Source organism: Lissotriton helveticus, chromosome 4_1 (assembly GCF_964261635.1).
Source record: "Lissotriton helveticus chromosome 4_1, aLisHel1.1, whole genome shotgun sequence".
Taxonomy (NCBI): Eukaryota; Metazoa; Chordata; class Amphibia; order Caudata; family Salamandridae; genus Lissotriton; species Lissotriton helveticus.
The window spans coordinates 252,844,059-252,870,339 of record NC_136063.1 but is presented as its reverse complement, the minus strand read 5'-3'; the positions used below and the strand labels follow the sequence as shown (position 1 = coordinate 252,870,339).

At 49.4% G+C, this 26,281-nt stretch overlaps 1 protein-coding gene across 4 annotated transcripts in view; it reads left to right on the top strand.

Annotated features, from left to right (window-relative positions):
• Positions 1–26,281, top strand: part of PHF20L1 (PHD finger protein 20 like 1) — an 813,558-nt gene that overhangs the window by 763,254 nt on the left and 24,023 nt on the right. For all 4 annotated transcript variants that reach the window (XM_078686744.1, XM_078686740.1, XM_078686743.1 and 1 more), the window contains one exon: positions 1,026–1,188. In XM_078686744.1, the coding sequence (XP_078542870.1) occupies positions 1,026–1,188 (163 nt within the window). The remainder of the gene's footprint in view (positions 1–1,025; positions 1,189–26,281) is intronic.

Genomic DNA, 26,281 nt, shown 5'->3' with positions numbered 1-26,281 from the left:
TTAATTGGCCAGTTACCTTGTTTTGGGAAAAGAAAACTGCTACTGGAGTGCCCCAGTCAAAGTTGTATCAAATACGAGGCATAAAGTGGGGGGACTATTGCAACAATAACCCAGTTTCCTACATTACCCAACAAATTTGAAAGTAACCGTCTAGCCAAAGAAATACACACATTTAAAGCTTCAAAGAGGTAAAAGGCAGGGGAACAGTTATAATTTTTTTTAACCTACTGAATGATGAAAATGATGTGAGCAATCCTTAATTTTCACTGTTTATGCAAGAATACCAGTAGTGAATTAGTACATATTTGTGATTACAGAATCCAGCAACTAAAGCTGTCCTTTTAAGTGATATGTGAACATGTTTTATTGTAATAGTATGCACTAGTCCACCAAGCATCCACCAAGTTATCCTTCACTTGTCTTTTTCCTACAAAGGGGGCAGAAGGCTGGTTAAACACTGGCTTTCATAAAAAATGTTGTTGCAAGACAAAAAAGAATATCTAGATTTGAGCTCAAAAGCAAAAAACTATCATTGCTTTTTCAACCTTTATTTTGGTACGATTTAGCTGATGTACACCAGGTAATGTGAACATTTAGCATATCATTTAATATTGTTTGAGATGACAAGTGTTTGAATTAGCTGAAAATAAGCAATATATCTTTCCTGGGGCCTGAAAAAATGCTTAAAATGTCAGAGAGATCTACCCCTCTTGGCAGACGCTCTTGCTGCTTTGCACTATATTTTAGTGTGGGAGCCCTTACAGGGATTCCATTGTGGCACAGTAAGAAGAGTACAATCCTCTCCTTAGCCTTCTGCAGTTCTTTGGTTTGGCTTCTTATGGCACTTTTGGCTGTGGGATATTTGCATAAACTTCTTTTAGAGAGCAGTGCGCATAGGCTTGACAATAACTAGGACTATGCTCCTTTCAGCAAAACACCTTCAGTCTGTAAGAATTATAAAGTTATATTTGTAAAATATTGCTTGTGCACTAACACATATTTTTGTTTTTTAATACTTGGAAAAGACTGCCTCAGAAAAGAATACAGTGTTCATTCTAAGTGAAAATAGAGAAACTGATGACCAAGTGGACTCTCGTCTTCAGTGGCAGCTAAATCTCCTGACACATGTGGAGAATGTTCAGAATGAAATAACCAGCAGGATGGACCTCATTGAGAAAGAAGTTGATGGTAAATACTAATTAAGCACAATGTTATCTCAGTTCTGCCTTTCTTGTTGCAATTACTATTAATACAATATAAGTATTATAATAAGTTTAATACGGAATAGCTGTTCTTAGGTTATTTTGGCATGTTTTGTTTGGTTATTTAAGCATTGGGATCTTCATTAAAGTTCAATGGCCTGAGCCAGCCGTTTACACTAAACAGTATTTCCTCCCCACTTCCTGGAAAAGGTCATTAGTTTACTCCTAACAAAGTTTTTCAGGATCAGATGCGACCCCCACCCCTCCTTAAAGTAAAAAACAGGTGAAGTGTACGGAAAGTAGTTTCTCCTTGGGGTAAAATCTTTCCCCTGAGAGGAAAAAAGGTTTAATATTTGCACTTAGTCTTCAGATTTTTGCATGAGCAAATATATGTTGGACATTTGCCCATGCAAAAATTGAATTTTTATATGTTGCCCCTTTTATGTTAATTACCCAATATTACTTTTTTTTTTTATATTGGCATGTATCAAAATTGTTTTATTAAATTATGCCTTAGATAAATGCACCATAGGGTTGCAAAACTGGCTGTAACCTTAATCTGTTTTTCCAGTTGCAAATATTTGTTGAGAAATTAGGGTGCTCATTAGGATGGGAACGGACCTGCGTCCGTCCGCCACCCCAGAGTAGGAGGGACCGTCCGCAGGGGCAGCGGCGGTCCCTCAGTGCAAATTAGGATGTGACCGCCACCCTGGCGGTCACATCCTGTATTTTTAACATTGCGGCGGGTGCTGCTTGAAGCAGCACCCGCCGCAATGTTAAAAATGACAGCAGTGCATTTGCGCGGTGCCTGCCGCTTTGTGCACGCAAAGCAGGGGGGTACCATAGGTACCCCCAATGTGCACCCCCACGTCCCCTTCACCCCTGGGGGCCCGCAACGGGCCCCCAAACAAAAGTCCGTATGCCTTTCCACGGCGGAAATGCCGCTGTGGAAAGGCATTGAAATGCAGACATCCTAATATGCCTGGCGGTGTCTGATAGACACCGCCAGGTATGTTAGAGCTTTTCCGCCGCGACCGCGGCGGAAAAGCTGTGGACGGTCTTCCTGACCCCCCAGCCATCCTAATCTGGAGGGGGTCTTTGAAGACTCCGCAGCGGTTTTTCCGCTTCCTAAGGGCCGGCGGACACTTCCACCGCCCGGAGGATGCGGAAAAACCGCAATCCTAATGACCCCCTAGGTTTTGAAAGCAAGCAAATTACAAACGTTCATCAGAACTGTCTGCAAACATCATACTTTTTAGGTCTCTCCTATTCTATCCCGTAGGGATTGAATAGGCGAGATTATAGAAAGCGGTCCGAAAAGTCTACCTAGCTGCGGATCGCGTACAGTTCATGTGAACCAGGCGTGTGCACATCGTACACCCACACCATTGCCAGCCACATCCCACACCATTTGTCTGAGCCTCTGCATCAGACTTCAAAGGAAGCCGCTCCCCCACTCCCCGCCCACCCCCATCAGACTTCAAAGGAATCCGCTCCCGCGCCACGCAATGCTGAGAGCTTGTTTTAATTGGAAGCTACAAAATCATATTTTCTGATAGATACATCTGCCGTGTGGATTCCTCACCTTGTGAATATCCCCTTGCGTCAGCAACATTCGGAAATTCTTTTGGTAGCTTCGCGCCGACGTGGACTTGGACATCATAGAGGCACGGCATCGCTCGCGACTCCGCTGACGTCATCGACGCCTATAATAGGCCCACGCCGGCGTGATAATATCAGTTCCCTTTTTTCCGCGTCGTCGACGCTAACGGTTTTCTAGGGATCGTCCGTAGCTTTCACTGTAACTTTGTTACTTTGCATTGTTAGTATTCCTTTATCTCCTCTTTCATCATGTCTTCGAAGAAGACAGGTTTTACGGCCTGTGGGGAATGCGGCAAGACTATGTCCATTACGGATCCGCATGAATGCTGTTTGTATTGTCTTAGCTCCGACCACGACGTCGAAGACTGCCGATCCTGGAAGAAGATGACTCCTAAGGCCCTCCGGGAGAGAGAAGCTAAGCTTATTGTTGCAAAGCTTAAAGGAAGTAAGGAGAAGAAGAAATCGAGATCGCGGACTCGACGCTCGAGGTCAAGATCTCACTCGAGGTCGCGTTCGGATTCGTCCTCGGCCCATGCTTCGAGGTCTTAAAAAAGGAAGCATAGGAAAAGATCTCATGAATCCCGACATCGTTCAAAGAAAGACTCGGTTTCTAAGCTGAAGTCGCAGGTGAAGCTGGTAGAGAAAGAAGTGGTGTCTTCGACTTCGGAAGAACATGACGCCGGAGGCGCGGCATCGCATGCGAATTCGCCTGGTTCGCCGAAGCAGACAGCGAATCCATCTCCGGAGCCATCCCATTCTCCGGATCGGGAGGATGAAGGTGAGGGGGAGACAGTTGGAGAGGGAGAGGCTCCGTTGCCCGAAGGTCTGTCGACTCCGGTGCACCAGCCTGAAGAGGAGGTCGACGTCGTATCGACTCCGCGCCCTCGAGATCCACCTGGGAGTTCGTATCCAACCTTTCCGACTCCAGGTCAGGATCTGACGCATTTTTTAAATGCGATGTATGGTATCTACTCCAGGGCTATGTACCCCTCTGGGATGCCTGTTGGTCCCACGGGTCCGATGGCATTTGGTCTGGGTGTCCCCCAAACCGATGCCCCTGCGCCTTATATGCCCTTTATGCCGGCTCCGGCGCCGCATTGGCATCTTCCGACACCGGCGAAGCCTTCGACACCGAAGCCATCGACGCCGAAGTCGACGACACCGAATCCTTCGACGCCGGTTCCATCTTCTCTGATGCCGGATCCCGAACGATGTTGTGGAAGTCTTCCTCGTCGGGCTCGGCTTCGGCGGAGTCGGCAGTGGATCCGACGGCTTCGAAAGTGAAGCACAGGTCGAGGTGTGAAGCTCAGAGGCTGATGGAAGAGAGAGTTTTCGGGAGGAGTATTTGGAGGAGGGTGAGCTGCAGGATCCTGATGACCCTTATGAGGATCTTTCGGTGGCCAGTGGTCTTGAACTGTCCCCTGAGTGGGATTTGGTTTCAGTATCAGACGAACCCTCTAAAGATGTGGCTCCTTACCACGTTGTAATTAAAAAAGCAGCAAGTTTGTTGAACATTGCTTTACCTTCTGCTGAGTTCAAGTCAAATCTACTCACGGAGGTTCTTCACTCTCCCTCATCGGTGACTGAACCACTGCTGCCCTTTAATGATGCCCTTAGAGATCCTATTTTAGAGGTTTGGAAGAAACCTTTATCAACTCCAACTGTGTCTAGAGCTGTTGCCAGAAGGTACAGGACTGCTCCAGAAGACCCAGAATTTTTATCCACTCACCCTCTGCCTGAGAGTTTGGTGGTACAGGCTGCCTGTTCCAAACGATCTACAGGAGCTTTTCCTCAAGTTCCAGCTGAAAAGGAGTCGAGAAAGCAGGATCAGGCTGCTAAAAAGATTTTTTCCTCTGCTAGTATGGCCCTGAAGTCCACAAATGCGACCTGCCTGATGGGTCGTTATGTTCACGCCCTTATGGATACTGTTAAACAGTTGGTACCCAAATTACCTGGGGAGGATGGAGAAGACTTCAAAGAAGTTATCTCTGGTACTCAGGCTGCAGCAAGGCAGGTGATTCAGAGTGGGTTAGACACGGCGGACTCTGTGGCAAGGATCATGGGCTCTTCTGTAGCTACGAGGAGAGCTGCATGTCTGAAATCTAGTGAGTTTTCTTCAGATGTCCAATTTACATTGTTGGATCTCCCTTTCGATGGATCTAGCTTGTTTGGCAAGAAAGCAGACGCTGCTTTAGAATGTTTTAAGGACAGCAGAGCGACAGCCAAGTCATTGGGCCTTCAGACCAGGGGAACTTTTGGAAGGCGTACTAGAGGATTTACGAGGTCTTCCTTTCGATCCTACAAATCTACGCAGAAGCAGCCACAGCAGCAGCAGAACACGCTGTACAGGTCTTATAGGGGCAAGCAAAGAGGCCGTTCTCGAGGCCGTCAAGCCTCCTCCTCCTCCTCTTCCCCTTCCCAGCCCCCTGCCAACGCAGCAAAGCAGCCCTAGATCCGCCATTCCGGATCATGTGGGCCTAGTGGGGGGCCGGCTTACCCATTTCCTACTAGATTGGGAATTGATAACATCGGATCTTTGGGTTCTCAATCTCGTAGGAAATGGGTATGCTCTTCCCTTTCGGGAGTTTCCCCCAAATTACCCTCCTTGCCAGGGTTATTGTTCGGAGGACCACCTGCTTCTCCTGCTTGAAGAAGTCCTAGCACTGTTCAGAAAAGGTGCGATAGAGGTGGTTCCAGAGCAGGAAAGGGGTCAGGGGTGCTACTCCCGATATTTCCTGATCCCCAAGAAGGATGGCAGGTTACGGCCAATCCTGGATCTCAGGATCTTGAACCTTTACCTGAAACAGGAAAAGTTCAAGATGCTCACTCTTGCACAGGTTCTTCAAGCGCTGCTGGAAGAGGACTGGATGGTGTCGATCGACTTGCAGGATGCGTATTTTCATATTCCCATCTTGAAGTCGCACAGAAAGTATCTCCGTTTTACGGTTGGGTCGCAACACTACCAGTTTGCGGTCCTTCCGTTTGGTCTTACTACTGCGCCTCAAGTCTTCACCAAGGTGATGGCAGTGGTGGCAGCACATCTCAGGAGGTCGGGGATTCCTATATTCCCGTATCTGGACGACTGGCTGATCAAAGCGGAGTCGCCAGAGAAGGTGCTCCATCATCTGCAAGAGACAACTCATTTGTTGCAAAGGTTGGGTTTTTCGATAAATGTACCCAAGTCACACCTGGTGCCCTCCCAGCGCAACCTGTTCATAGGTGCGGTACTGGACACTACTGTATGTCGTGCATTCCCTCCTCCTCAAAGGATTCGCGACATACAGGAAATGATTCCTTTATTCTTCAATGGAGCGGTTGTTCCAGTCCTGAAGGTCCTTCGCCTGCTCGGTCTGATAGCTTCTTGCATTCTATTGGTCAACCATGCACGCTGGCACATGAGGGCACTCCAGTGGTGCCTCCGCAGGCAGTGGTATCAGCACAACGGAGATCTCAGGGAGTCAGTGAGGATCTCCAGAGAAGCTGCGGCGGATCTGTCTTGGTGGAGCGTGGAAGGCAATATGTCGCAAGGAAAGCCTTTTCAACTTCCTCCATCAGTGGCCATGGTAATAACGGATGCATCCACTCTAGGGTGGGGTGCTCATCTGGGGGATCTGGAGGTCAAGGGTCTTTGGTCTCCAGAGGAAAGGTTGCTTCATAGCAACCTTCTAGAGTTGCGGGCGATACGTCTGGCGCTCAAGGCCTTCCTCCCTTCCCTTCGCGGTTAGTCGGTTCAGGTCCTGACGGACAACACGACGCGATGTGGTACATCAACAAGCAGGGAGGAGTGGGGTCGCAGTGTCTCTGCAGAGAGGCTCTGCGTCTCTGGTCCTCGGTTCAGAACCATCAGATTTGTCTGATGGCAAATCATCTAGCCGGAGTTCAGAACGTTCGTGCAGACAGTCTGTCGGCAGTTCTCTGCCGACCACGAGTGGAGGCTTCATCCGGAGGTAGTTCGCCACGTCTTTCGGACGTGGGGGAACTCCTCAGGTGGACCTTTTTGCCACTCAAGAGAATGCTCACTGCCCGTCATTCTGCAGTCTCCAGTATCCGATGCAAGGAGCCTTGGGGGACGCGTTTCAGTTGAGTTGGAGCTCGCAACTCCTTTACGTGTTTCCTCCCATACCTTTGATTCCTCGGATTCTGAGGAAAATTCGCCAAGACCGGGCCCAAGTTATATTGATTGCCCCGGAGTGGCCAAGAAGGGTGTGGTACTCAGACCTTCTCCACCTCTCCTCTCACCCGCCGCTCCGTCTCCCTCACAGGGCAGAGCTCCTCTCCCAGATGGAGGGGCAGGTTCTACACACCCACCTCCAGACCTTACGCCTTCATGCCTGGAGATTGAACGGGGCAACCGGAGTTCTTTTTCTCTCCCACCTGATCTGGTGGATGTCATCTTGTCAGCCAGGCGTGACTCCACTAAGTCCATCTATTCTTATAGGTGGTCTAAATTTGTTACTTGGTGTGGAGAGAAATCTATAGACCCTTTGAGAGCCCATTTGTCTGATGTTCTCCAGTTTGCCCTTTCTCTGGCGCAACAGGGGCTTGCTGTTGCCACAGTGAAGGGCTATCTTTCAGCGCTGTCGGCATTTCTCTGCTTGCCTCACCAGCCTTGTCTTTTTAAATCTCCTGTGGTTTTAAGGTTTTTGAAGGGCCTCACGAATAAGTTCCCTCCTACTCCTTTTATTGTGCCTCAGTGGGACTTAAATCTTGTGTTGACCTTTCTGATGGGTGCTACCTTTGAGCCTCTTCACAAATGTCCTATGAGGCTTTTGACTCTTAAGACGGTTTTCCTCGTTGCGATAACCTCGACAAGGAGGGTAAGTGAGCTTCAAGCTCTTAGTTCCAAGCCCCCTTTCTTGTCCATTCATGCTGATCGAATGGTTCTTAGGACCAGGGCTGCTTTTCTGCCTAAGGTGGTAACTCCTTTCCACCTTGGTCAATCTGTTACCCTTCCTAGCTTTTATCCTCCCCCACACATTTCCAAGGAGGAGGAGAGATTACACCGTCTGGACCCCAGGAGGGCGGTGTCTTTTTACTTGGACAGAACTAAAGACTGTCGGTTGGATGACTAGCTCTTCATTGGCTTTTCTGGCTGCAAGAGAGGAAGAGCGGTCCATAAAAGAACTTTATCAAGATGGATCGTCCTCTGTATAAAGATCTGCTACTCTTTGGCCGGTAAGGAACCTCCAGAGGGTATAAGGGCTCATTCTACTAGAGCTAAGTCGTCAACCTCTGCATTGGCTAGAGGTGTTCCTGTAGAGGATATTTGTAGGGCGGAAACTTGGTCTTCCCTCCACACTTTCACGAAGCATTACTGCTTGGATTCCGAGGTGAGGAGGGACGGTCACTTTGCTCGCTCTGTTCTCCAGGATTTCCTGGTCTAGAAGAGTGGACACCCTCCTCCCGGAGTGGGGATTGCTGTGGGACTCTATTCACAAGGCGAGGAATCCACACGGCAGATGTATCTATCAGAAGAACAAGTTACTTACCTTCGGTAACGCTTTTTCTGGTAGATACAATATCTGCCTGTGGATTCCTCACTGACCCACCCGCCTCCCCGTTGTCCACTCTTCTTCGCCAGAGTTTCTATAATGTATTTATTTTATTGTCAAGGAGTTATTTATTTCAAATGTTTTTTTGCATTTGCTTCACACTGTGTGTGTTACCTTGATATCTATACTGCGTATACTGTGTGTATGTCTACTGTCATTGGTCCGTCCGTGTGCCTCGAAGGCACGGAAAAAAGGGCGGAACTGATGTCATCACGCCGGCGTGGGCCTATTTTAGGCGTCTGTGACTTCAGCCGAGTCGCGAGCGATGCCGTGCCTCTATGATGTCCAAGTCCACGTCGGCGCGAAGCTACGAAAAGAATTTCCGAATGTTGCTGACGCAAGGGGATATTCACAAGGTGAGGAATCCACAGGCAGATATTGTATCTACCAGAAAAAGCGTTACCGAAGGTAAGTAACTTGTTCGTTAGCCCAGGCCTGCGTCACGGGGACGTAAGCTGCGCCCTTCCTTTTGCAACTCAGATCCAAGTGTAGACCCCAATATGCGCCACCTGGCCTGTACTGCATCACTGTACGTCAGCTCCATCGACCCCCTCCTTCCCGCTGCTCGGGTCCAGGGATAAGTCCCACCATATGCCGGGGCTGAGTGCACATTGTGTGCGCCGGGCTGACACCGACTCCTGTGACCAGCTCCTTGACGGCTCCACTTACAGCTCTCCTAGTACGTGTGCGCGGACGTGGCCCAACCAAGGCAGTGATGCACTGCACGTCGGCACTCGCGGTTCTCCCGACACGCTGTCCCGCCAGGTAACAACGTTACCATCACCCAAGGACAGCAACAACAAAACTGCAGTTTCTTCGCCGAGCGCCAGGGACGCAAAACTGCAGCTTCAATCCGCTTCGTATTGTCTGCGCTCCATCCCAGCTGCAGCAGCTGCTTCCGGCTGTCCAAGGGAAAATCCATACTGAAACTTGCTCAGCTTTCTCTTGGACGGCCTCATCCCCCAACTCGGTCTCCTCCCTCCTCTATCCTGTAAAAAGACCCGTCGCTGCCTCCTTCTTAGCTACCTAACTTGGTGCCCCCCGCGGCGCGCTGTTAGTCCAACCCTATTCAGCGTATATGTGCTTGCTTTAGGATTACCCAGCCTTGCACACTATGCTTGTCCCTTCGCCCTGAAACCCCGACCCTCCTTCCTTGCTTTCACCCCATCGTGCTCCCAACCCATGACCCCCGCCCCCCAGCATTCCTTCACCTCCATTGAGCCTCCCGCAGTCTGGGAAAAAATCCCCCTTAAAGGCCTCTCCCTGTACCCATCCCCCTTGCGCGTCCTCACCCTGCCATGCGATCCTCCCCATCCACCCAAATTTGCACCTGAACCCCCGCCCCCTCCTCGCTCGCGGTGCCGCTAAAAGGTCCGTCAGGTGGCACCCATACTCCACGTGGGACCGCAAACACTCTGCCCCGTGCCTTTGTCACTTCAGACCGAATTCCTCTTTTTCAATACTGTGGGTGATTAATACTCTGCCCCAGATCACTCGATGTTGTTGAGCCACGCCAAGATCTAAACGTTATTCCCTTGCTCCAACGTCGGCAGTTCTGAACCCAGGGCCCCTCCGCTCCTGCATCCAACCACCAAATACACTACTATCAAGCCGAGGCTCCCGCAGCAGCCCCCCCCCCCCCACTTCACCGCAACACACCGGCACCTACCCTATGGAACCAACCCAACCATGCCAGACCGATCCCATTGCATGCCCAACCCCGCTCCAAGACCAGGATGTGCATCTCACCACACATATCTCATGCAATCCTGTCTCCCTCCGTGCCCAGCATGCCCCCCACAAATTGCAAACCTCCACGACCAGGCCAACACCCCAGCTCCACCATTAACCCACACCATCTCCCGCACCTTGCTCTACTCCCACTGCCGAACGAACCTCGAGCTGGGGGCAATGCCGTCCCGCATGCTTGCTACTGCTGGGCCCGTAAGATGGCACCCGGGCCAAACATTGGGTGTAGCCACACCCCACCATCCCCTGCACTTATGTACCGCTCTTTATCCTCCAATACTCCACACCACATCCCTGCGCGCCCATCAATCCTGACGGCCCAGCCGCAAACCCCCTGCATGACTAGGCTGCAGCACAAATCTCCGCCACCCCTCTAATGTTCCACGGCACCCACACCTTAAACCACCAACCTCCCCCACCTCAGCGGAACTGCATCTACTCTCAGCCCCAACTGTCTCCCCCTTTTCCCCCCAGGTGCCATACCCTGCAACATTGGAAGGCGACCACTGCTCTGTGCCACCCGCACAAACAACCCTTGGCCCTCCCCGCACTTCTCCCGCCATAGCACCCTTTCTGCCCTACCCCGACCGTTCTCGACCCTCCGCCTCCCGGCCGCCCGTGGGTACCATGGCCGACCCGGAACTGCAACCGGTCTTACGGGCCTTAGAAGGATGAAAGGCCTAGGACATGAAGATTGGGCCTCTGACCGCTGCACAAGGGACACCAGCAGCTCCCTGAATCCTCTCCTTATGCGTGCAGGTTGGAGCTAAAAAAGCACTCCAAGGCGACGATACCACCTCCCCCCCCCCCCACCCACCGGTGCCTGCCTCCCCCCACGTGCAAAGGAATCCCCCACCCTTGCAAGAATGGCACCCACCTCTGCCTCCTGTTGCTATTATGCTTCCCAGTATTGGCTCATACCTGACTTTAATTGACAACGCCCCCCCCCCACATTCCAACGCCACCCGATCGTGTCCACCCTGTGCCACCCCCTTCCCCATCACACCTCATCTCGCACCTTCTTATGCACCACTTGGACTCCCGATTACCCAAAACCCACAATTCTTCCCCTATTCTTTTCCTTCTGATCGCCCTGTTTCCTTCACTCTTGTTGTGCCTCTGACGCCTTGCAAATTTGCGCATTCTCTGCAAATCTGGCACGTTCACACAGTCTGGACTACTTGCTGCCTTGCGCTTTGATTGTGAATCTTAAAACCCTCATGCAGGCTCTTGTTGCGGTTTCACTCTTTATATGCAACTGACTCTCTCTGTGAATTAAGACTGGGCCTCGCACTGCTTACCCAGGACACCTGTGTCTCCTTGAATCCTCTCATTGTGCGAGTTGCAACCCGACCACCAGTCACTTCGAGGGCGGAGGACTGACAACCTTCCCCCCCTCGTCCCACCTGCCTATCCTATCCTGTGCCTGAGTGAGGCGACAAACGCCCCCCCCCCCATTTGATGGCACTGTGCTGCGCGCTGCCCCCCCCCTGCATGCCCTCAGTACCCCCGGTCCATCAGCCTACAATGCCGGATGCCCCACGCATCTCTTCTATTCTCTCTCCCTGGTTAACGCAATCTCATCCCTCCCAAGACCTACTGTTCCCCACCCCCATTCTTCCCCCCCTCCTCTCCCTCACCTCGCACTGTAGCCGACGCACCTCTTCTCCTGACAAAATTCCCGGAGAAAGAGGGCCTTATGCCCAGTGCCCACCTTTAAATACCCTTTCCTCCCTACCAAATTCCTAACTCTTAATAGCCTGTTAGATGGTGCGGGAGTAAAGTATCTTAAGGAACAGAACCTGTCTATTGGTGCAGGAGTAAAGTATCCTGGTGCACAGAGCCCCGTTTTGAAGGCGCAGGAGTAATTCATGTATTCTGATGGACAGATGCCCTTTAGATGGCGCAGGAGTAATTTCTATAGATAATCGTCTGCTGCAAACACATGACGAATCATTCTCTGTTGCTTCACCACCCCCCTTTACCTTTGCTTACAGTATCCCCACACACACACTAACACCTTTTATTTTACCTCCTCTGGTTCCCTCCAAACTCACGACGTGTAAAGCTGCTCTGATATTTGAGAGTTGGTTGTGTAGTCTTCAATAACCTCTGTGGTTGCCCATTTCACTGTGCGCCTATTGCATCAGTCACCTGGAGGCGCTATAAGGCCTCCTTGCCATGTTCATGCCACGCATTTATTTAGTTTATTTATTTTGTGACTGTATGTAACGCGGACTCAGTCCGTGGGCATCAGAGCGCTTTTCAATAGAGAAAGCTGGATGGTATTCAAATAAATCACCTCTGCGGACGGTGCACGTGAGTGTGTTTTCACATGCATCAATGTGTGCTTGTTACCATGCCGGCTCCCTCACCTCCCACATCAAATTGTTGTTCTTGCACAGGTCCACGTGGTTCTAGGGGACTTGTTTGCATGTTTTGACGTGGCTGAGTGGGAAACAAATCGTTTCTCTTTTATTGCAGAAGCAACCTTTCAAATATGTGTTCCCGCTATCCACGTGAGTTGGAAAGTACATAAAACATGCTATTTCTGTGAGAAGGACGGTGGTTAGGCATCGACTCTAGATTTCTTCGCCACGGTTTCTTACAACATTTAACAGTTTAACAGTAGCACTCTACCGCCCTCTCTATACCGCCCCCACTCTACCACTCTACCACCCTCACGCCCTCACTCTACTGCCCTCACTCTACCACTCTACTGCCCTCCCTCTACTGCCCTCCCTCTATCACTCTACCGCCCTTACTCTACCGCCCTCACACCCTCACTCTACCGCCCTCACTCTACCTCCCTCCCGCCCTCACTCTACCACTCTACTGCCCTCACTCTACTGCCCTCACGCCACCGCCCTCACTCTACCACTCTACCGCCGTCACGCCCTCACTCTACCGCCCTCACTCTACCGCCCTCACTCTACCACTCTACCGCCCTCACTCTACCGCTCTCACTCTACCGCTCTCACTCTATCTATCGCCCTCCCTCCCTCTATCTATCGCCCTCCCTCCCTCTATCTATCGCCCTCCCTCCCTCTATCTATCGCCCTCCCTCCCTCTATCTATCGCCCTCCCTCCCTCTATCTATCGCCCTCCATCTATCACCCTCCCTCTATCGCCCACCCTCTATCGCCCACCCTCTATCGCCCACCCTCTATCGCCCTCCCTCTATCGCCCTCCCTCTATCGCCCTCCCTCTATCGCCCTCCCTCTATCGCCCTCCCTCTATCGCCCTCCCTCTATCGCCCTCCCTCTATCGCCCTCCCTCTATCGCCCTCCCTCTATCGCCCCCCCTCTATCGCCCCCCTCTATCTATCTATCGCCCTCTATCTATCTATCTATCGCCCTCTATCTATCGCCCTCCCTCCCTCTATCTATCGCCCTCCCTCTATCTATCGCCCTCCCTCCCTCTATCTATCGCCCTCCCTCCCTCTATCGCCCTCCCTCCCTCTATCTATCTATCGCCCTCCCTCCCTCTATCGCCCTCCCTCCCTCTATCTATCTATCGCCCTCCCTCTATCTATCGCCCTCCCTCTATCTATCGCCCTCCCTCTATCGCCCTCCCTCTATCTATCGCCCTCCCTCTATCTATCGCCCTCCCTCTATCTATCTATCGCCCTCCCTCTATCTATCTATCGCCCTCCCTCTATCTATCTATCGCCCTCCCTCCCTCTATCTATCTATCGCCCTCCCTCTATCTATCTATCGCCCTCCCTCTATCTATCGCCCTCCCTCCCTCTATCTATCTATCGCCCTCCCTCCCTCTATCTATCTATCGCCCTCCCTCTATCTATCTATCGCCCTCCCTCTATCTATCTATCGCCCTCCCTCCCTCTATCTATCTATCGCCCTCCCTCCCTCTATCTATCTATCGCCCTCTATCTATCTATCGCCCTCCCTCTATCTATCTATCGCCCTCCCTCTATCTATCTATCGCCCTCCCTCTATCTATCTATCGCCCTCCCTCCCTCTATCTATCTATCGCCCTCCCTCCCTCTATCTATCTATCGCCCTCTATCTATCTATCGCCCTCCCTCTATCTATCTATCGCCCTCCCTCTATCTATCTATCGCCCTCCCTCTATCTATCTATCGCCCTCCCTCCCTCTATCTATCTATCGCCCTCTATCTATCTATCGCCCTCCCTCTATCTAGCTATCGACCTCCCTCCCTCTATCTATCTATCGCCCTCCCTCTATCTATCGCCCTCCCTCCCTCTATCTATCTATCGCCCTCTATCTATCTATCGCCCTCTATCTATCTATCGCCCTCTATCTATCTATCGCCCTCTATCTATCTATCGCCCTCCCTCTATCTATCGCCCTCCCTCTATCTCTCGCCCTCCCTCTATCTATCTCTCGCCCTCCCTCTATCGCCCTCCCTCTATCTAGCTATCGACCTCCCTCCCTCTATCTATCGCCCTCCCTCCCTCTATCTATCTATCTATCGCCCTCCCTCTATCTATCTATCGCCCTCCCTCTATCTATCTATCGCCCTCCCTCTATCTATCTATCGCCCTCCCTCCCTCTATCTATCTATCGCCCTCCCTCCCTCTATCTATCTATCGCCCTCCCTCTATCTATCGCCCTCCCTCTATCTATCGCCCTCCCTCTATCTATCGCCCTCCCTCTATCTCTCGCCCTCCCTCTATCTATCTATCGCCCTCCCTCTATCTATCTATCGCCCTCCCTCTATCTATCTATCGCCCTCCCTCCCTCTATCTATCTATCGCCCTCCCTCTATCTATCGCCCTCCCTCTATCTATCGCCCTCCCTCTATCTCTCGCCCTCCCTCTATCTCTCGCCCTCCCTCTATCTCTCGCCCTCCCTCTATCTCTCGCCCTCCCTCTATTTATCGCCCTCCCTCTATCTATCTATCGCCCTCCCTCTATGCATCTATCGCCCGCCCTCCCTCTATGCATCTATCGCCCTCCCTCCCTCTCTCTATCTATCGCCCTCCCTCTATCTATCGCCCTCCCTCTATCTATCGCCCTCCCTCTATCTCTCGCCCTCCCTCTATCTCTCGCCCTCCCTCTATCTCTCGCCCTCCCTCTATCTATCTATCGCCCTCTCTCTCTCTATCGCCCTCCCTCTATCTATCGCCCTCCCTCTATCGCCCTCCCTCTATCTATCTATCGCCCTCCCTCTATCTATCTATTGCCCTCTCTCTCTCTATCACCCTCCCTCCCTCTATCTATTGCCCTCCCTCTATCGCCCTCCCTCTATCTCCCTCCCTCTATCGCCCTCCCTCTATCGCCCTCCCTCTATCGCCCTCCCTCTATCGCCCTCCCTCTATCGCCCTCCCTCTATCGCCCTCCCTCTATCTATCTATCGCCCTCCCTCTATCTATTGCCCTCCCTCTATCTATCGCCCTCCCTCTATCTATCGCCCTCCCTCTCTTTATCGCCCTGCCCCTCTATCTATCTATCTATCACATTCACTATCTATCGCATCGCCACCACAGTATCACTCAGGGGCACAACAACATCACTATGCGCTACCACAGCATCACTGAACGCCACAGCATCACTTTTCGCCACCACAACATCACTCAGCGCCACCACAGCATAAATCTGTGCAACCATTCAACAACAACTGGTTCAAATATGTTCTCTCAATGTTTCAAGCTGTATTACAAATGTCACAAAATGATGTTAATATTTCACTTCTGTTCTTGTATTTTCGTCACAATAAAATACACTGAACATAATCTTCACAAAAGTTATTTACAATAGTTTAAGCTATTGTCATTATAAATTACATCAACTTTTATTTAAGTATTAATTATTTAAAAAAAATAAAAGCCATTGTTATTTGTAATATCAATACATCTAAGTCACGTAAATACAACACGTATTGCATTACAAATGCTATAGGTGTCGCAATTGCGAAAGTTAAAACTATTTGAATTGTAAATGACAAAGCTATTAATTTAGCTATTTTGAAAACCAACACATAAATACAAAATGTGTCATTTACAATACCAATAGCTCAAACTTTCCTAATGCGAGATCTATTGCATTGCAAATGCTTGTTTCAAGTTGCAAATGTTTTTTTTTATTTTTTGAACTCGGTCTCCAATCTTGCTTTCATCCTTCTGCATCTATTTGCAAACTATTAAGGATTATTGTGGGAGCATTATAAACAGCTACAGATAGTTATATTTTGCAAACATGTACAAAATTATTTGAACAAGAACCTAGGGGTCTAACAAGAGGAAAGGGGCCTCTATAATCAAACAAACAAATAACTGGATGTCTGGATTAGTACAACCAGGTTAAGTCAAGACTCACTAGTTCAGACATGAAAGGCACAAGAGTAAACTAATAGTGATTGTGTTAGAAACTCATTCACCCTGGAAGGATGACCAAATGATAACATTGATCATACAATTCTTTTGATGTGAATCCTGAATGTTTACTCTTGTGCCTTTCATGTCTGAACTAGTGAGTCTTGACTTAACCTGGTTGTACTAATCCAGACATCCAGTTATTTGTTTGTTTGATATAGAGGCCCCTTTTCCTCTTGTTAGACCCCTAGGTTCTTGTGTTATGAATATAATGATTGTGAGGAGTTCTACCTAGGCTGGTCTTTAAATACTCCTTAGACCCTTCCCTACCAGATTTGTCATTTATATTACAAAATTATTTGGAACCATGGTCAGTAGAGCCAGATGAGCTCAAATTGTTTTCCTGAGTGCTCGGACCAGAACAGTAAAGTATTTGCATTAACACATCATTTATATACAAGTTTGGTAATCTTATACTTTTGGATAAATATCTTGCCTAATGCAATCCTCTTTCCAACAGCCATATTATGGCACTGTACCTGGCAGAAAAGGGTTTGTGCTGCATAGAGTTGGGTCTACTTGGCTAGGGGACATAATAAACCAGAAGACTTGTCCTCGACCCCAAACAATATTTCCAGGGCATACAATGATGTAAATTCCCTACCCTTCTTATTGTAAAAATTAGACCAAACTTGATTCAGGTGTAAAAAGAAAGGATGCTTGTAATAGGTTCCTCCTCCTGAAGAACCCTTATAAAGAATTCCTCACAAATGTACTCGGCATAATCTCTGCAGCGCTAGATCTGCTGTGTCAGGCTTGGAACCAAGCTGCTTCATCGAAAATGATGTTTCAGGTGCAAAAGGTGTTTTAGTGAGTTCTCGGAGGCCTTGTCTACAGGCCTTGTGGTAATCAGAAGTTACTATGCTTTCATGCTGATCTGGGAAGCCATTCATGAGACAGAAGGATGCATGGTTTGTGTTTTTTGTGGGTGTTTGATTATATGCAGTTGCCTTGGAATTTGTGCAGTGTTTGGATTTGAAATGCTTTGAGTAAGTTATGTGAGAGTTAAGTGAGGGAGTATCATGTTTTAGGTGTATGGTTTAGTATGCCTAAGGAATTTCCATTTTTCTCTGTCATTTAGCATCAATTGTCCTTTGCATTGCCAGAATATAATGCTTTTTAATTCACACATCACAAGCCAGATGTCTTATGATTCAATGCTTGCCTGAATGTTTAATTTGTTTCTTTTAGGATGTAGTTTGTGAGATTGCGATTGATATGGATGCACTTCTCCAACTATATTTCCTTAGCTGTGTGTGGTGCAAGAGGTCCATTTGTGGTGTGCTGTTTGAGAATGACTGTCAAAAAGGCAAACTCTTACTTACCCCAGTGTGGTGCAGAGCTGCAACTCTGTCAGAGAGTCTCCCCACCATTGTGTAAATGTGAAGAGTGCAGTCTGAACTTTAGGCTGCAGTACACACCTTGTCGGCTGTCGTGGTTGGTACTGTGGCGATGCTGGGAGAAGGAGCTGGTGCAGGGTTTTGCAGTGGTGGCACTGGCTGACAGGTAATGGATGGCAAATGCCAAACTGGTGGGAAGGTATGCAGCAACTACAAAGGCCAACCAGGAAGGAGTCAGTTTATACAGGGGGTATGGCTTCCTGCCCTGTTTCAGAACAGTTAACCTTTTGTATATAGCAGGCTCAATCAGAATGCGTCCTACCTCATTTTTGAGGTATAGAGTAGGGCCTGTCACCCAGATAAAAGTATGTAAAGAGGGAAGAATAGATCAAAAGGGGAAACATCAGATTTCAATGAAAGGGGCTTGCTGAAATACACAGGCTCTTCTCAGACAAGTTGGGTACCAAGAACTACAGAGGTTACGGAGAACTATTAGAAGAAGGGAGAGGGAAAGCTTGAGACTGGCTGAATAGTGCATACATAAAGACACCCTTTCACCCTTTATTCTTCTCAAGATCCTGAAACGTTTCTTACGGAGCCGTAAGCTGGGATGGAATCCAGAATCCAAAGAGTTTTAAAGCAAGGCTTACCCTTTTGTTCTAAGGGAATTGCTCAAACTTATCTTAATGAGTAATTTTCTTTAAGGAGGAAAAATACTTTGGCCTTTATAGTGTGGACTTTAAGTAACATTTCCATAGAGTATAATAATTCAGAGAATTATATTGCTGACTGTAAAAAGAAGACACAAAGGAATATCTCCCACAGTGTGAACAAGTGTGAATGTGAGTTCTTGGTGCATGTGCACCATGACCTTATAGGTGAGACTGAAAAGATAGTTTGTGGTTTTAAAATTTGTCATAGACTGCTTTTGGATGTAAGATGAAAGCCAACATACGGGTTATCAGAGTTATATTGGTCGTGTGGTAAGGAGTATGCATAACATTAAATGCGAGTTGTATGGAGATTTTGGATTTGAATAATGGAAATAGTAGGGTTATAACTATTTTCCTAAATCACTTTTTATGGTGTTAAAACATGCTTACTGAGGATGGGAAGTTGGCCTTGGCTGTACTGTAAAATTAAACCTGGATTGGTTAGGTTACTGTTAAAGTGGAGCCTTCTATTGGTCCGACCATAGCTTGGACTCAAGACCATGTCCACTTGTCACTAGTATTTCAGGGTCTTAGGCTGCTAAAGGATAACAGTATATTGTGTGACTGTAGTGAAGGATAGGAAATAGCAGTGCTGCACATTGTCGATGGAGAGGAAGGATTCAGGGCACAGACCCCTGTCCCTTTAATGCTGTGATTTAAGGGTCTTGACCTGCTAGGAGATGTTGATATGATATGGTGGGTGAAAGTAAGTAAAAGGAACATATCATAGCATGAACAGTAAAAATGTAGCCAGTCTGGTTTACTAGTACGTCTGTAGTGGTTATAAAAGGGAGAGGAAAAGTAGGTAGGCGTGCCAGTAAGAGTGAGTAAAAAGGAAAGTTTCATGCAAAAAGCCACATTTTCCTGTTGTACTGTTCCTTGATTTGCCAAGTCTGAAAGGATGTATGCAAACCTGTTAATGATGTTCCACTTACAATTGTATTAACAGATAAGTAAATTGCACATTTGCAATTAAAATAACCAATGACTCATGCTCGCTTTCCCTGCAGCGGACAACCCAGGTGCTTCACACCTCCATCTCACTAGGTTCAAATTATTTATTTATTTATACTTTTGGCCCTATGGCCACTGATTTCCTATTGGAGTTGGGCAGCAACTTTAGAGTGCTTCCGATCTATTTTGTTCTAAAGGGGATGAATGATGGGGAAGGATTGCTATCGATACAATAATGTGAGTTTTACTTTGTCAATACTGATTTGTTTCCCAACAGAGTCAAGGAATAATTCTGTGTCCAGTGTAAAGAAATATGTCCATTGCCTAAGAACCCAATCTACAATCAGCACAACCCTCTACTTGAGGACTTATTTTGACGCATACTTTTAACTGTAGATTCCTCACATTAGAATACCCCCCAGGGGCAAGATTGGATACGGAAGCGTTTTCCAGCAATGCTCCTGCACGCCACTAGGTGTTGCAGAGTAGCTCCATACAGCTCTAGAAGTGACGGAGTGGGCTCGAGACACAACTTGAAGTTATGTGACAAGTGCACCCAGAGGTGATCCTGGAGATGAAGCTATGTCTCCAAACTTAAGGAGTCGTCGAGACCTTCCTGTCAGTCCTATCGGTCTCCTTCAGCTGTTCTCACAAGAGGTCTGCCTCATGTTAAAAGTCCTCCAGAAAGTCCAAAACGAAGTATAAATGCAGACCTAATGCAAAGCGGGTCTCAAACTCATTGCGCCACTCCATATCCACAGAGGCGGTGTGAAGGAATCACGATGTTAACTGGTCACCTTCGGTGTTTCGAAGATCTACACCGATTCCCCAGCTGACCCTGGAGGGCCTTGAGTGTCCCTGTCCATCGCAATGCCAAAGCAAATCAAGTTCTTCAAAGGAAGCCTTGCTGTAAATATTTTGCGCTGTTCCAGCTCTCTATTGTGCACCTTCGGGCCCCAGGGATCTATAGGTGCCTCCAGTCAGGTTACTACCGGTGGGTACTTCTAGGCACCGACTGACCCTTCCTGGGAGGGTGTAGGATCCAATATTTCTTTAAAGGATCGCAATCCTTCATGCACGAAAAATGGGTCATACCTAATGATTCAGAGTAGCTATGCCCTACCTTTTCTGTTTGATCTGCCACATGCCCTCCCCCCCCCTCCATCCGATTGACTTTCAGAGGAACACCTCTCTATTGTGCTGCAGAAGGGGCTTTTGCTTGAGGTTGTTATTCTTGCCCTTTACTTGTGCCGAAAAAGGACAGAGGCCTCCGAGCTTTATTGGACAATCGAGAACAAATTGAAATGTTCATGTTGGCTTGGATCTTGGACACTCTGGACCTAGGAGACTGGATCGTGTCTTTGGATGTGCAGGATGTGTATTTTCATATACCTTTCTGCAGTCTCATGGACATTACCTAAGATTCAAGATTGGTGAGGAGAATTTCCAGTGCTCCCCTTTGTCCGCACCTGACTCCTTCACAGAGGTTGACATTCATTGGGGTTAGTCTAAACACAGAGCAAGTAAGGGTCTTCTGTCCACCGCACCAAGTCTGGGACGTTTGTGCTATGATCTTAATTCTCTGTCCTGGATTTGGCTAAGAGCAGTTCTCAGTCTTCTTGTCCTCTTACTCTCCTGCAAATTCCTGGTCAACTGCACCAGGTGGCACATGTGGACTCTGCAGAGGAACTTGAATTTCCAGTGCGTCCAACACCAAGGAAAACTAACATGCCATCTAGATTTCAGAAAAGGCGGCTCGCCGTCTGCAGTGGTAGCTAGTTGTAAACAGTTGGTTCTGTCAGGCACATCTCCCTTCCCCATCCAAAGCTGATGGCGATGGCGAATGCTCCACTGCTAGGTTAGTGAGGATGTCTATGGAGGGGGAGACAAGGGGACTAATGGCTTCCTGCGGAAGCCCAGCTCCATATCTGTTGGTTGGAGTTGCGGTCCATTTATCTGGTGTTGACCTTGCTGTTAGCATCAAAGGGAGGAAGATGCAGGTTCTCATGGACAACACCTCCACCATGTGGTACTGCAACAAGCAGGGTAGAGTGGAGTGGGGTCTTGGGTCCTGAACCAGGAGGCTCTCTGCCTTTGTAGCTGGCTAGAGCGTCAGGAAACTCCTCTGAACGCCAACCACCTGCCGTTATCTTTCTGTACCTGGGGGCGACAACCTAAGCCTGAGGCATCTTGCGAACCATGAATAGAGTATGCATCCTGAGGTGGTGCAAGGCATCTTCCTACAGTGGCGAGAACCCTGACTAGATCTTTTTGCCACCACCCAGAACTTGTAGTGTCAAAGCTTTTGTGAGTTTCCACAAAGACACTTGGTAGGAGATAGTCTGGCGAGAATCAACCAAGGAACTTCCTTTCTCTGACTCTCCTGTCCCAAGTTCTGAAAAATATCTGGAACAACCGAGCTCAAGTCATTCTACTGGTACCAGATTGGGCCAGGAGGGTGTAGTACCCGGAAGTTCTGTGCAAAACCATTTGACCTCTGATTATCCTCCAATTTTGAGAGTATACCCTGTTGCAGCAGCAGAGCAGAGTCCTTCACCCAAACCTGTGTAATGCACGCCTCCATTCCATGGAGATCGAGAGGCACAGTTTGTTGTGTTTGATCTGTCGCAGGAAGTGGTGGCTGTTTTACTCGCTTTTCTACAAAGTCAGTTTAAGCCAGGCATTTCGGCAGGGTTGTGGCCTGGTGTGAAGTTTACAAGACCCGCCCCTTACAAGTCAAACTCTTGGCTGTTCTCCTATTCAATTTGTCTTAGTCACAGCAAGTCCTTTCAGTGGGCACTTTTTAAAGTTTGTCAGCTTTTTCAGTCTTCCTACTTTTACTGAACCGACCGTCCTTGTTTAAATCGCCTGTAGTGAGGCAGTTTATTAAAGGTTTGAACACATATTTCCTCCCAAACAATTCTAATGATGGTCTTGCTCATTGTGATCACTTCAGCTCATCACGTGAGTGAATTCCAGGTCCGTGTAATCACCCTACACCACAGTTTTGCCAGACAAACTGTTGCTGAGGACATGGGTGGCCTTCTTGCCTTAAGTTGTGACTCTGCCGCAGTGGGCAATCCATCATCTTGCCAGAGTTCTTCACTGCTGTACCCCAAAAGGGATTTAAACGGTTTACATTGATTGTACCAAGGAGCACCAGCTGTACAGTCTCCTTTTTGTGCGCTTCTCTAAGGGTGAAGAAATGAAAGGCGTTGTCGAAGAGGACCATGTCAAGGTTGGTAGTCCTCTGCATGAAGATCTACTACACACTGACTAACTAGTTAGCTTCAGATACACACTTTATGGTAGATTCCTCCCCACCCACCTACCTACCCATTCTGTGGAGTGGCCCTTTTTAACATCTAAATCGGTCCTAAATTTATCTGCACACTGGAACCAACCAGTGTTTCATTATTCACGTCTGAGGGCACAGAAAGAGTTCAACATGAAACTGCTGACAGCAAGCAGGGTGTCACTTCTGGAGTAGTATGGAGCAGCCCAGTGCCACCTAGCGACACACATCTGAGAAAGTTTCCAGATCTAGTCTGGGGAGTATTCTGAGGTGAGCAGTCCGAAATTAGATGAAGTATCCACCAAAAAGAAAGTTACTAAATGTAAATCAGTCTTGTCATTGGAGTCAGGTGACCAGAAAGGTCTCACAGATTTCTCACCTTCTGAATACTTCCCCATGCGTCAGACTGGATCTGAAATCTTTTTATTATCTGTGCGTGCCACCCATTGGTGCTGTGCAGCTCCGCCGTGATGCTGTTCTGCTCTGAAAATGATATGCAGAGCACGACTCCCACTCACTGACGTCCGTTAGTTTTTTTTCCATCTTCCTTTCCACAGCACCCTTTCATCTCTTTTCGAGACATGTTTATCTCAAAATTCTAAATCCGGTTTATAAGGGAAAATGTTATCCAAGACAACAACCAATAAATCTTCTTTTCATTGAACAATATAGTCAAACACACACAAAATAATTCAGAACTCTATATATTCACTTAATCTTAGTATCTGACAGAGACTTCTAGCCGCAGATTCATTAACGTAGAATTATCCCCAGGCGTGACTGGATCCGGAATTATTTTTGCCATAGCATCTCTGAGCGCTGGGTGACGCACCACGTGACTCCGCCCTGACGTCCGCGTACGTGATGTCAGAGAGGTCACATAAGTCCCACCCCGGTGCGCTGACATCAGTTTTCCTTCTTTTCCGCTTGCAACGCGGATCCGGAATGTGTTTCCTTGACCTGTTTTCAGGCCTTCTTTAACGTCTTGTGTTGGGAACAGGTGATAAATGCCTTCGGGTTTCAAGTAGTGTACCTCTTCATCAGATGTCGGCGACTGACCCTCATCCTATCTGTATGTGGTGTTTGGGTGAGCACCATGATTCTACGGACTGCGACGCATGTCAGGATCTCAAGCCGAAGTCCTGGCGGGAGTGCCTTATGAAGTTGCTTTCGGCCCGCTTGTCCAGATCGGCATCGTCACAGCGTCCATCCCTTACCTTGGAAGGGTCCAGAAACCGCCAATTCCGACTAAGACATCATCCTTCACCGAGGCCCCACGGATGCCGTTTTCCCACCGGTACGTCCTGCAGCTTTTCACCGAGGCCTTGCCCTCCTTCTGCGGAGGGCGCAGGTTCCTCTCTGGACGTGCGCCGTTTCCTTGGACGACTAGGGCCCAAATGAAGGCCTACGCTATGGCTCTGCAGGCTTCTTTGGCCCCCCCTCCTCTTCCTGAGACGTCCGCATATCCCTCGCCATGCTCGGGCCTTCCGCAGACTCGCCGGCGGCTCCGCCCCTGGCGGCCACTCGTTCGGCTTCAGGTTTTGGAGATCTGGTGTCGTCGAGGTGCAGCCCTACGGTGTTCCCCTCTTCGACCCACGGCGCCCCTGCCTCGCCGCAAAACCCTGCGGGTTCCTTGTGGTGTCGTAGGAGGTCGCCGGGACTGACTGTTTGTCCCAGAGTCACCCTCAGTCCTCTGGGCAGGCGGCTGTCTTGCCGGAGGCCGAGCCGACGTATTTCCGGCGCCGATGGCTTTCCTCCCTGGCGTCGCTGCTGGTGGAGGCCAGGACCCGGTGCGCCTCCGCGAGTCCCTCTTGGCCCTCTACGCAGGCGGCTGCATCATCGGAGGTAGAGTCAGCGCCGTTCATTAGCCGCTCCGGCCCCGACCCCGCCCCTTTCTCCTGTAAGGCACGTGGTGGTGGAGATCCACTCAGCACCCCTGGTGTTCACCTCGGCGTCGATCGAGGACACACCGGTGCCCATGACGGACTCCACGGCGTCGGGTCGTCGACTCTTCGGATGTCCCTTCCACTCCGGAGGTTTGTCATCTCCTTGTCTCCTCTTCACTGGAGACTGGACGCCGCACCGTTGCTTATTCCCCGGCGACTTCCAGGGTGGGCTCTACTCCGTTTCCGCGGCCTCAGCCGCCGGACCCTCTCTTCCGCACCTCGCTGTTGGATGCCTAGCAGACTTCTCCGCCTTCTCCGGAGACGCCTCATGGCCCTCATTCGTCCATGGGTCTTCCATCCTACAGGCGTTAGCCGTTTCTTCCTCCGGCTGGGCTCGGGGACGGGCGGCTTAGTTTGCAGCCTTCACCCACAGAAGAGTTGCTCTCTCCCCCACGACGCCCTACGGAGGTGAGTGCAGCCTTTGTCCGGCCCATTTCCACGGTCGCTGGCATTTTGCAACTGGGCAACCCCGTCCGGTCCATTTGTTGGAGGTTCTCCACCAGGGCTTTGGTGGAGGGGAGCGTCTTCTTCCCTTTGAAGCTTCGCTCCACAACTCTCTTCTGGGAGCATGGGGGCGTTCCACTACGGGAGATCCGGTGCCTCAGCCGCTTCTCCACCGCCACCGTCCTGCTCTGCATGATCCCGTCTGCCTTTCTTTCCACCCTTCTGCCCAGGGCCCTGTCCTGCAGCCTGCTTTTCCTTCCTTGCCTTCAGTGTTGCTCCCTCCGTCATGGAAGGCTCGGTGGTTGGACTCCTGGGGGCGTAATATCTTCGCTTCCACTTGTGCTGCTTTGCACGCGCTCAATACACTTTGTGTGTTCGCCAGGGCTACCTCCGGCCTTTGGGATTCCGTGGAGTCCCTTCTGTCTCGCACCTCCCATTAAGGTGTCTGCGCTGATCTGCAGCATCATGAGCTGGATGGTCGGGAGTTGGCTGCATTTATTCTCCATTCGGCCATGGATGTTTCTGATTCTCTCTGCCGCACTATGGCGAGTTCTGTGCCCTCCGCCGCCATGCTTGGTTGCAGGATAGCGTTTTTCCGGAGAATGTTCGGGAGCATCTTGTTGACCTGCCTTTTGATGGAATTCTTCTATTTAACATCCACGCGGACTCCGCCATTTAACAGCTCCTTGCGGGGCTGCTTCCTCCTCCTCCCCCTCCGTAAGCTTCGGGTTGTCGGTCCTCAGGTGCCTTATGGGAGGCGTTTATCCCACCTTTTCTCTTTGGGCCTAGTGTTTCGGTTGACCCGTCTGTGTGTTCTGTGTGGCTTGGAATGCCTTCAGGGTCCTTAAGTTGGCCCCTCTGTCCTGTTGGCTACTGGTACAGTCCTTTGACTTTTGTGATGGGTGCGTTTTTTGGCTGTTAAGCCGTATAGGTCCTCAGGTTGGACCATCTGTGTATTTTTTGGCTGATTGGTAAGATGTCTGGGGTGCTACCCACAGGTCCTTAATGTTCTTGGCCTCTGCTGCGAGTTCTTCCCTAAGAGGTGTTACCATGTTTTGTTTTGGGACGTGTCATACCCTAGCTGGGGTACTTGTAGGCTATTGTATAGCTCTGTACTAAGCTGGGC